Here is a 12,719-nt window from a genome sequence, read left to right as displayed (position 1 = left end):
TACTACTGAACTAAAATAAATCGAAGTTTACCTTCTCATTTCACTCACCATCACATTAGTTCTATTGAAATATAAAAGGAAATAAAACAAAAGACATGCTTAGTGCGAGCTTCCAGTGGATGATCAGCAAACTAACGTTTTTCGTATTCATAAACCAGTGTTAGCGATATGATATGAATCCTGTACAAGTAAACAGTCGATAGCCGGGGCTAGTTTAGCACGCTCGTAGCGCGTGCTAACGAAATATCTATGCATAGCACCCAAAAAGACTAAACTTTGGTATGTTGTAGTCTGTACCTTGTTCAATCATCACGTACACAATTGTAACACACATTAGTCTTCTTGGTATATCTACCACACACAAACAGCTCACATACTGCACAAACAATGGTGGTTTCTGCCAATTTGTTATTCTGTTCTTAGTGTGAGCCTCATCACAGCATACATGACATCTTCCTTTTCCAGTCGAAAGTTTTGGAGTCTCACTTCTTTTCCTAAGTTTCCTCTCAAGGACAGCTGCTAATATGTTGTTTTGGAGCCCAGTTACGACTTCAGCTCATTGTTCAACTTGAGGTTTGATGAGGTCCAATTCTAACTGTTGGAGATAAAGACGTCGCCGGTTTGTCTTAGTACGGTTCCATTCAGGAAAGTTCATGGTGTGCAATGCATATGCATTTATGCAGGCAATATCTATCAAAAGTGTAGAATGCAGAGAGAAGCCATCGTCCAGTACTTCTTTTTGTACTGTATTTTTCTCGCCATTTGGTCGATGGTGTCAACTGCTCCTTTTGTTGAATTATAAAATAAATTGTCAGATTTCTTCTTAGGTCCTTCATCAGAAACAAGCATCTCAGTGTTGAGATGATAGCATAATTAGGACCTTCTTTGGTTTTGGTATATATGATACCAAAGTCACAGGTGGTTTTCCAGAGGATGAATCGGTAAAAGCGAAGATGCCGGATTATAGTTCTCTTCCTTTTACAGATTTCAGCTCTTTTGGAATGTGCTTTCGGTTATTTTGCATAGTCTCAACTAAAGTCAGATTATAGACACTGTAGAGGTCCTCCGCTAGATCAACAGATGTATAGTAATAGTCTGTTACATTTCGGCCTGTATTTTTGATAGTAGCAACAAGCCCTATCACAGTCTCTTTAGGTCCTTTGTATTCAGAAGTTGTGCCTTCCTGCTTACCGGCATACATTTCCATTTGTGAACGTATCTTTCTTTACAGTCTGCAAGCATTCTTTATCAGGATCCCATACTTTCCCGGCTTATCTTTCATGAAAACCTGGAAGGGTCATTTTCCTCTAAAAAGGGACAGCATTTCATCAATAATGGTATTTTTGCAAGCACAATAGAATTTAAGAAAAATTTGTATTTAGGAGTTGGAATATTTCACGCAAAGGAGCAAATTTGTCACTTTGTCTTCGAATTTCCCTTGTACCTTTATCATAAAATCTGATTATCCTCAAAAGATCACGGAATCTGTTTCGGATCATGCCTGCAATATATGCTGATCTGCCAAGTTCTCCAGACCAGAAATTATGATAGTCCAAGCATTGGCACCTATCAATATCAGAATACCCAGAAACGCAAGAAATTCAGTCATATTTGTTTCCTCAATATTATTCCTTCTTCCCTCTTCATTTGTGTGTTGTAGAATTTTTGAGACTATATCATCATCCATGGATTTCATAAAGGATTAATATAAATTGTCTACTCTACCTGCTGGTCATAGTCTTGGTTTGCCACGAATTATATTAGCAATGGTTCTTCGAGCAGGGCGAAGTGGAGTGGGTATGTACACCTACCACGTTTTGCCACATACGTAACTACATTGGTATTTCTGTTGTGAATATAATCAATCGAATCGTCAGTCGTATCACTTTCACTTTCGCTTACATTTATCTCTTCTAAATCATACACTGTGTCTTCATTTTCACTTTCATTGTCATCTCCACTTTGATCATAATTTTCCTCCTCTCCCTCTTCAGTAACAACACTTAGGTCTTTATCACTCATAGTTTCTGGATATTTATATCATCATACAACTAACACTGCTCACAGATCAAGAACAACTAAATTACTAAAAACGTTTCCTGCTACCAATAACGGTGAAACATGTTCTTATGTAGTATACAAGCAGCATTGTTGTCGATATTTAAATATAAAACGTTATGACAGCACCATAATTAATCGTTGATTAAAAATTTAGTATATTAAAAAATAGTTACATGCTGGACCAAGGGGGGGTTATTTTGTGTCCACATAGACTTTTCATAAAATAAATAAAGCAGATCATTTGAAAATATTTTTTTTCTTATAGATTCATACAATTTGAAGTTTTTCTGACACAATCATGGAATATGAACTTCAAAATAATATTATTGCAATTTTAATAGCCAAATTAAAAATGTGTGGACACAAAATGACCCCCCCCCCTTGGTCCAGCATGTAACTATTTTTTAATATACTAAATTTTGAATCAACGATTAATTATGGTGCTGTCATAACGTTTTATATTTAAATATCGACAACAATGCTGCTGTCATGTCATGTCATGTCATGTCATGTCATCTAATGGCCAGTCCACCATTAGGAATTGAGATCTTGCAAAACATTTTCTGTAACTTTCGTAGTGAAAATGGGGAATAAATCCGGCATTTACCTTTTAAATAATTGAATTCGTAGTTATTTTGTGATGGAGGAAACCACTAAAAACCCTGATTGACCAGTCCCAGGATTTGAACCTGGGACAACCTGTATACAAGTCCAGTGTTTTTTTTTTCTTCCACATTAGGCCCGTCATTTCTCTGGATGCACCGCAGCCTTAGGTTTATTATGCTACCTATGTTATTAAGTCCAGTGTTTACCACTGAGCCACCTCGCTCGGTACACGCATTCTTGACAACTTATAAAAATGTTGTTCACATGACAAAGTTCATTTTTGAAACTGTGTGCTGTATCCCTCGGAATATTTTCTGTTCCTCCAATATGTGGGGTGACATTAGTAGCTGCCATTGGTTTGTTCTACAATGGTGGACAGGACTCATGCTCCAAGGGTGCATTTGGGCATCAATTCAAATGTCACATGGACTAATTATGTGGCTGGTTTTTCCCCACCTCTATAATGAATATCAGGAAATGTGATGAATCCTCGAGATTCATTCTGCAAAACTATCTCACTATCACCTAGTCCACTGATGCTGTATAATTGATACATCAGTCTTATTTTTCAATTAGATTTCACTTATGGTTTGTGTAGTAAATTATTGAATGCATCAGTTTATAAAAGCTCTTTTTTTCATAGTTTAATTTACAGAGGAATATGCATACTACATTGTTACGTTGGATTTTGATACAACGTTGTTATGAATTTGATTATTATTCAACTAATGCAATATGGTATGTTTCAATATTTACAGATGTTCCTGCATCAGGCATGTATTTCATGACGTACGAGTTTGTGAAGAGACTTTTCTTAGAGCACTCAGAGCATGGACAGATCGGATTACTTGCCACAATCATTGGAGGAGGATGTGCTGGCATTGCCAATTGGCTGATTGGAATGCCTGCAGATGTTCTAAAGAGCAGGTTGCAAACAGGTTTGTGTGAATTTAATTTGTAAGATCCAAATAAGACGGAATATATCATAATCATGCTTACATTTTTTCAGCGTTAATAAATGGAATCGGACTTTTAATTCTGCTATTGCTGCTACAGCTACTATTATTGTTGTTATTAGGCCAATGAAAGATACAGGCCCTGACACATACGCCATTATGAAAAGTAACATCACTGCTACAGCTCAGTGCACTCACTTCCCTGTGTTTTCATATGTATTTTAATTTGGTCACCTTCAAACATTTATAGCACTCAACACAATACAGTAGCGTGCAAATTAATCCGAACATGACATATTTTTACATTTTCTGTCATTGTTGGCCTCACAGCTGCTCATAGCGCTTTAATTGACATCTGTAGTACGTGTAATTCCATTGTTGAAGGTCTGTCGTTATTATTTTTTTATAATATGTGACATTTTGCCTGTCGTTTTGTACTTATAAGCATTTCAGTTGTGTTCAAGACTTAATACTGCAATCCTGTGTACATTCTGTCGTCTTCACAAATGGATACAACTCCACGAAAATGGTCTAAAATTATAACATTAGCAGAGCATTCTTCTATGACACAGAGGCAAATTGCTGCAGAATGTCACATCGGTTTGGCTACTGTTAATTCGATCATAAAACGATACAGGGAGACTGGATCCATCACACCCCAGAAAAAAGGAAACTGTGGCCGGAAAAGGAAGACTTCACCTGCAGATGATCGTTTAATTGTCAGGAAAAGTAAATTAAATCCTAGACTAACTGCTGTCGACTTAACCCGCGAGTTAATGGCTACCACTGGGGCGAATATTCACGTCACAACAGTGCGGCGTAGGCTTTTGGAAGCTGGATGAAGGGCTCGTAAGCCTATTAAGAAGCAACTGCTAACCCCTGTTATGTGCAAAAAACGCTTAATGTGGGCAAAATTACATCAACACTGGACAGTGAATGACTGGAAGAATGTACTTTTTTCCGATGAGTCTCATTTCGAGGTCCACGGCCACCGTGTTTCTTACGTACGGAAAGGATCCGAAAAAGTAACAGCAGCTCATCTCCAACAAGCACCCAAATACCCCCCTAAAGTAATGTTTTGGGGTTGTTTTACACATGAAGGGCCTGGAGCATTAATACCTATCAAGGGAATGATGAATTCTGACAAATATATTCATTTGGAAACCAGAATCGTACCTCAGCTGCAAAAATCATTTCCGGATGGCAGAGGTGTGTTCCAACAAGACCTGGCACCATGCCATACGTCTCGAAAAACTACAGAATTCTTCAACAAGAAGAATATTCAGGTACTCCCCTGGGCAGGCAACTCACCCAACATCAACCCCATTGAGAACTTGTGGTCAATTTGCAAAAGAAGAATGCAAAAAATGGATGGTTCTACGAAGGAGAAGATGATTTCTGCCCTCATTGGTGTATGGTTTCGCGATGAAGAAATGAAGAATATTTGTGGGAAATAGTGGAATCCATGCCAAATCGTCTCAGAGCTGTTATTAGGAACAAGGGAGGCCACATAGATTACTGAGGTATGTCTTAGATCCTTTTTTTTATCCTGTTTGAGTGTTTTTGCATAAGTAATTACGTTGTTCGGATTAATTTGCACGCTACTGTAATTAGTACTAATTAAATCGGAATATGTGTGATAAGACTTTCTTGTGTTAAATTCTAACGTACCTTGTTTACATGTTTCGACCTATTATGGGTCATCCTCAGAACTGGTCGTTGCTGGTCTTGGCGCCTCTTGTTTTGTTTCCTGTGAGGGTGTGTGCAGCCACACAGGAGTATACGAGTACAAACTCAAATGCAACACCTGCAACAACTTCTACATAGGACAGACAGGCAGATCATTTCAAACACGTTACAAAGAACACATCACAGCCATAACAAAATTACAAAACACCTCCACATATGCAGAACACATCACAAATGCTAACCACACCTACAGACATGGAAATACTACACATCCAACCAAAAAGCCAGAAACTAAACACACTAGAACAATATGAAATATACAGACACACAAAAACACAGAAATTCTCAACACACAACTCAATTTCAGAACACACACACTCTTTGACTCCACTTTACACCACACAAACACATCCTCACAAGAAACAAAACAAGAGGCGCCAAGACCAGCAACGACCAGTTCTGAGGATGACCCATAATAGGTCGAAAAATGTAAACAAGATAACGTTAGAATTTAACACAAGAAAGTCTTATCACATATATTCTGAAGTTATACAGTGTTAAAAGTTGTGTAATCAAGATACAACTCTTATGTTGTGCTAGAAAATCTCCTCATGTCTTCGCCCTAGATCCACTCTGTCCCCATAAGAAGCACGGTTGTTTACTCTGGTGAGTCAACAATGAGGGTCCTGCAAACGATTCGCGCGATTCCCTGAAGCAAACTAACCATGTTCCTATGATCTGGTAGAACTAAATTATTTCAATTCTTTCTTTAAACAGTTTTTGGCTTCAGAAATTTTGGTTGTAGCACATACTTGCTACATACTTCAGGCACCAACCCTGCCACAACTATTATTCTTACAACTACATATTACAGATCAATATACAGTAGAACCCTGAATAACCGTCACCTTATTAACTGATTGGTGGATTATCCGACTGTCTTTCTCTAGCTTTTTTCCTACAGAAATATATGGAGTATGCTACTGTTCATTATATTAGCAAGTTAATTTTCTAGAGAGGGCTATTACAAGACTTTACCCTTACACAGTGTGGTCTACTATTCGAGTTGTCGTACTGTATAACTTCTGTATAAAATATCTTCCATGAGTATCAAAAGAAATCATGTTGTGCAAGGTAGGCTATAAAAAGTGCAAATAACTGAGTGGTTTCGGGAAACGAGAAACTGTGGTTCATCTCAGAATACGAGATTGGAGTCACAACTGTGTGCAATTTAATAAAAATCAAGGATGGCATATATGAAGTATGTAAATCTACAATATGAGACCTCCACTATTCCTATCTTTCCACAGATAGCCATTACAAGAAATTTTCTTGTCTCCTAAAATCCCATTGTTAACAACCAGACTTATATCAGTGAATTTTCTGATCCACTACCTAGTGTGTTCAATACAAGACCATAGAGGAAATTACGAAAGTGTAAGCATTATTCACTAAATTTACGAAAATCTTTTATGGTGCGGATTATCCGGTTTTTTTGATTAATCGTTCAGTCCACCCCTTCATTACCATGGATAATAGAGGTTTTACTGTATTCATAGTATGCAGAACATTCCTGCAAGGGGCTACAATAGCCTGACCCATAGTCTGTCAGTAACAAAATAGAAACACCATGCCAACTTTTCCTGTAAAAGATTTAGTTGTGTTATTGTGTTCTTACTGTAATAGTTTTATGGTTTGTCTGTAAATTTAACAATTGAGTGCGGAATTTCTTTTAGAGCTGTACTTTATTTTGTGCACAGTCAGGCAGAATGTATTACTATTCATGTCTGCAGCTGTCATGATTTCACAACTAATAGTTTTAAATGGATCCATGTGCCCTGCCCAATGAATTTCAGAAGGGTATATGAACTACCGAAAGCTATATTAGTACCAGTATATTCCAAGAGATAGCACTGGGTCTATCTCCTGCTGCTCATTCTTGGGTCTTTGTGCCAATGCTCACATAACCTGCTATGTTGTCAACTCTCTTCCCGAGTCACTATTAATGTTTTGTACAACAGCGTGATTAGTGTTACACATATTAGTTGTGTGTTACGTGATATTTTACTCATGCTAAGACTCGAAGAGTCCCCTGAAATGGAGGAAAAGCCTTGAAAAGGAGGAAGAGATATGAAGGAATTTTGGATACCTGAAGAAAGCAGAAGAGAAATTTGCGAGAAGGGAAAACACGTCGAAAATATGGTCCCATACATTTCATAAGAAACAAAAAGATTTTACTTGCACATTATTAAACGGCATGGTCCAGCTAAAGTCTTGTAAAAGTACAGTTTTTGTAACCAACAAAAATGACATTAAATTCATTTAGTTTCGTATTTTCTTTATTGTTTCTTTAGCATATCTTTTAATGTAAGTGTTTATGTGTTCTCACTGTTGAGAGCCTTTAAAATATTTTTTTCTATTTTTCAAAGTTGAAATATGTTCCAATGTCATGTCATGTTGGGTTTTTCTGAGTTGGCACCTAGACCCTTTTGCAACTCTTTTTACAAAAGACTTTAATAATTTGACAAATGTTAATTTTTTAATGAATATGATATGAATCATCTTCAGACCTGTCTTTCACCTAGCAAAAGTAATATGATGCACAAAATGTCTTAAATAATTGTCTAAATTTACATTTCAAATGTTTTTTTCTTTGTTTTCCACAAACCTAGTACCGTGCACTTAGACCCTTATGAAACTAAACGCTTCAATTTTTCTTTTCTTTTGGGGGCTGGACTAAAGTGCTAATTGGCTGTTGGTTGGAGACCCCTGCCTACCACAGCTTCACATCTCTAAATTCAAAGTTGTAGTAAATTAAACTGATACTCATATTTTCTAACAAATTACTGTTCTAGCTCCTGAGGGAACATTTCCGAATGGTATTCGTGACGTTTTCAAAAACCTGATGAAAGAAGAAGGACCTCTGGCACTATACAAGGGCGTAGTTCCTGTGATGTTACGAGCCTTCCCAGCTAATGCTGCTTGTTTCATTGGGTTTGAGTTATGCATGAAGTTCCTGAACATCCTTGCACCTAACTACTGATCTTGATGGTGGCCTTATGAAATACAAATTGCTCATTGCTTTTTCTTATTTGTTGGAATATGGTGTTCTATCATGCCAGAAATAGATTACCAGAACTCTTCGTTTATGATACATTTTCGTGATGTAAGTATTTTAAGGATTCGATGAAATGTCTTTCTGAACTTAAATTTATAGGAGGGTCATTCCATATCAAATCAACAAGGCGCTCAACCCGACCGACTCAGATTTCTTTCAAAATTTGAGGGTTTGTTTTACCTGCCGCGCTAACTAAAACTGCCGAGTTTCATATGTCCTGTGCTTTCGTTTTCTGTCAGTGGCGTTTCAAACATGAAGAAAAATCATATTTTTGTAAGCACGCCGCTTCAATTAAAATTATATATCTCAAAAACGTCTCCAGATAAATTTACAAAAATTGGGTGATACATTCTTAATATGTGATAGTTTTTATTGCTTATATTGTTTTCTGCATGTATTCAATTACACTAAAAAAAAACATGGTGAAACAATTTTCATATATTCATATTTAAAAATGCGGGGGTTCTATTTTAAGGAAAAAAACATATAGTACGCCTCAATTAGTGATATAATGAACTGATAAGTTTCAACTTGGAATAATCATAGGTTACAAAGATAAAAATTATTATGTCACTGCAAGCATAAGCTAACTGTATGAGTCGCGATAATTATGTCCTATACACTCGTTGTATTTAATTATATTTGATCATATTCTTGAATGTCGGTATGTAATTTAACATGTAGTACATAATTCGAATTTTTTAATTATTACCTCAAATAAATTATTGTCACATGGATTTTGTTAAACCTGAAGTTCTGTAAGAGATGCTTACCTTTCATTGCTGAGATGAAATAGCCTGATCATCATTCCAGACAGGATGCTGCGTTGTTTCAGCTGCATTTTAAAAATTCTTAGCAAGTATAATACCCATCCTTAACAGCAGGACTGTATGAAACTTGTGTTCCAGGCACTGCGGTGGATTTTGCAAATCGAAGAGCAAGCATTTTTTCCTCTTCAGTATAGCTTTTTTCAGTCACATAAACAGTATTAATGTTTGGGAGATGATCCCTTGTCCAGTCGTACAATTCCCTAGGTGTAATTATTTGTTTATCGGATGGTCTCTGCAAACTAGCACAAGCCGCAAACCTTTTAAGTGTCCCACCTACAACGTCGCATGCTCTTTCACCATGCGATATGCAAAAATAATGCAATTCTGTTGGAAATTCAAAATCTTCTTCATGTAATGTGAGGTTCAGGAAATTTTTTCCTATTTTTATACTGAGCAGAAAATCAATCGGAGAAATACATAATTTTTGTGGTGAATTATAGATGTTTGTTTTAATGACTCCATTAGATATTTTTGAAACAGATGTACAGCTGTAATGTCATATTTCGGGCAGTGTGAAATTATTACCAGATTTTTAATAGAGACTGTATCGGATGACGATTCGTTATAAAATATTACGAAAGTATGAATGGTTGTCTGCACATTAGTCCTGTGATATGACTGAAATTCATCTTGGATTACGAAATAATAGTTTTCAGCAAAGTTGTATAGCACAAACTGGCATGGCTGTAGAAATGATTTCATATCACGTAGAAACTTACTTTGTTCAGATGATATAAATGAGTGAGTCAGTAGATCACGAAGTTTCTCCAAGAGACAGTCGAAAAATTTGTCTTTGGGTTTCATTATGGTCTCAAGCGTTGATTGATTGGTCAGTCGTCATCCACTGCTTGTAGGTCACTGATTCACTGAAGTTTTATTCGAAACATTTCTCTAAACCCTCTCTTATTTTGAATGATTCAGGACATTCTGTACATTTCCTGAACAAGCAATTTATATGAGGAGGATTGCACACCATAGTAGCCAAGAAATGTTGATAAGTTGCAAAGTATAAAGAAAAATTTTCTAGAAATCCACGTAGACCTGAAACTTTAATAAATTGCTTCCGGCATAAATTTTACATTCTGATAAGGACACAAACACAGACAGTATAGTTCCACTAACTCCAGCTAGAATACAATTTCTTGGTCTAAAAGCTGAAAATTTGGAGAATATTACCTTCATTTCAGGGTTAGAATTGTTAAACACTGCATATAATTCATTTCTGCTCATGTGATTTACTCCCTGATTCTTTAATCACAACAAATATTTCTTACCAGGCATCATTCTGCTTATCTCGTCAGAACAACAGAATTCTTTAACTTTACTGGCAACAGCCACGAGCAAGAGTTTTCCAGGTTTCGGATTTGGTGAACACAAAATTCCCATTCCCTTTCCCTTTGCCAGGACTTTGGCTTTCCGAATTATGTATTCGAAAGCTGAAAGAAACTCTTTTTTATATTATTTATGCTCCAGCTTTTAAGTAGTAGTGTTAAAATGGTGATTTTCTCACTTTTACCTGAATTTTGAAAATTGTCCTGCAACTGAGACAAAATTGCAGAATCAGAAAGGTCCTGGTTCCTCGGTGTCTTTAATATCGAAGACTTTATCTTTTACAATATTTTCAAATTTCTGTCTCTTATATTTCTCTTGTTGTAGCCTTTTTTGTTTAATAAGGACCACACCTTGGTCAAAAAGACTTGTATTTAATGAACTTACATTTGCTGTAGAATTGACATATTCTTCATTACTAGAGTCAGTCAGAGGATTCTGCGTAATAGCATCATATTATATTTTTATTTCTTTGCGACACATAGCGCACACCTTTTGTTCCTGTTTTAAATCAGGAAATACATTAAGCATCCACGATATAACACTTCTTAAATTTTTCCTCTAATTGCAATGCCCTGATTTCTCGAAGGTATTGCAGCAAACATAGGCCTATAACTTAAAACGCGACTCCATTACATCGCACAAAACTACCACATACTACAAAAACTAACGACACTGCACTTGAAACAGATCACACGTTTTGTATAAATTGAAGATTGTATAAACTGCAACTCATGACGGCCTGACAGATCGAAGACGCAGATAATCAGACAAGTTCGAACTCATGCTCATGCAGTGTTGGTGTAAGATGGGTTTAAGTGCTACAAACCAATACATTGATATATTTTTTTATTGATATTCCTGAAACGTTTCCAAAATGAAACTTACACCAAGGGAAGAATACTCTTACCTCTATAATATACATTTTTCGCGAAATAATTTATGTCCCGAATTTATAGATATTCAATGTTAAAATGTGTTTCACATGACCATTCAATAAAGAATTCATTACTTTGATGCAAACCTATTTTTATTGAAACGTATGATCCCTTAGCTTTAAAATAAGCCCAAGTTTAAGATTCTACCTCAATTAGAAGAGATGATATGAATTATTTTTGTTGACATAATATGCGACATTTTTACATTTTTTCTCGTATTGACAGAATTGCTGTATGCATATCGTGCATTATCGAGGGCTAAAATTTTACATAATTAATTAACTTAAGGTTCTTTACCATCCCACCAAATTTAATGAAAATCTGAGGTGGTCGAGTTGAAAAGTGCACTTTTTTGTGTTGATTTGACATGGAATGGCCCAGGAAAGAAATGATAATACATCGAGTAGATTTTTATACATCTAAACTTTGAAAGTTATTACCTAAATAGTGAATAATTATATTGGAAGAAGGTGGTTGTCTAATTATTATGTGTATTTTTCAATTGTAGACAAATGTTACAAGAACCTCCTTAATCACTCAGGAAACTCCTGCACAAAGTGAATGTATGTTTACTAAATATTAAAGTTGCAAGTTACTTTATACTAACTGGGGAACAGTCGAAATCTCCCCTCAAACTGCATACTAAAATCTCCATAGCAGATAGACAAACATAAAAAATATAGCTGCTGGTTCTGACTGTAAGGGTATGAAAATTTTTTTTGGAATGCTGATTTAAAATCAATAGCACGTCCTTGGAAAGAGTAGCTGAATTGCCTCCATGAACTTTCTCCCCTTTCGTATTATGATACACGAGGTAAGTGCGCTGCATCCATTCAAGACAAGAGGCTACTCAGCTTTTTGATAATCTTTCAATTCGCAGTGTTACCATTAGTATGGGTAGCTAATTTCTTTGTACTTCTCTATCAGCTATGAAGATCTGACATTGTGGTCAGTTTGATGGTAAATTTCGACTTGAATTCATTAATGCTTCCCTTGTAAGCTTTGATCACAGAGGATACAGACCGAAGATTTCAGAACAAGCTACTGATTCTGTCTTTGCCACAAAACAATTAGTTTATACTTTGAAAACGAAACAAAAAAATTATTAGGAAATATTATTTTTTTCTTTGGAGCAATAAGATTCTAGTTTCGAATTATTTATATATCAAATTCTGTTTAAACATAATTGTTC

At 35.9% G+C, this 12,719-nt stretch overlaps 1 protein-coding gene across 2 annotated transcripts in view; it reads left to right on the top strand.

Annotated features, from left to right (window-relative positions):
• Nucleotides 1–12,719, top strand: part of LOC138707686 (congested-like trachea protein) — an 81,758-nt gene that overhangs the window by 57,050 nt on the left and 11,989 nt on the right. The window contains exons 5-6 of one of the 2 annotated variants that reach the window (XR_011334314.1): nt 3,426–3,605; nt 8,168–8,478. Coding sequence is in view for 1 of the 2 variants with exons in the window: in XM_069837482.1 (XP_069693583.1) it covers nt 3,426–3,605; nt 8,168–8,355 (368 nt within the window). In the remaining variant the exon portion in view is untranslated. Of the gene's footprint in view, nt 1–3,425; nt 3,606–8,167; nt 8,634–12,719 lie in introns of those variants that run through there. The other variant, XM_069837482.1, reaches the window with a different exon arrangement.

This window comes from Periplaneta americana, chromosome 10, assembly GCF_040183065.1.
Source record: "Periplaneta americana isolate PAMFEO1 chromosome 10, P.americana_PAMFEO1_priV1, whole genome shotgun sequence".
Taxonomy (NCBI): domain Eukaryota; kingdom Metazoa; phylum Arthropoda; class Insecta; order Blattodea; family Blattidae; genus Periplaneta; species Periplaneta americana.
The sequence above is the reverse complement of the archived record's forward strand: the minus strand, read 5'-3'. Positions and strand labels throughout refer to the sequence as shown.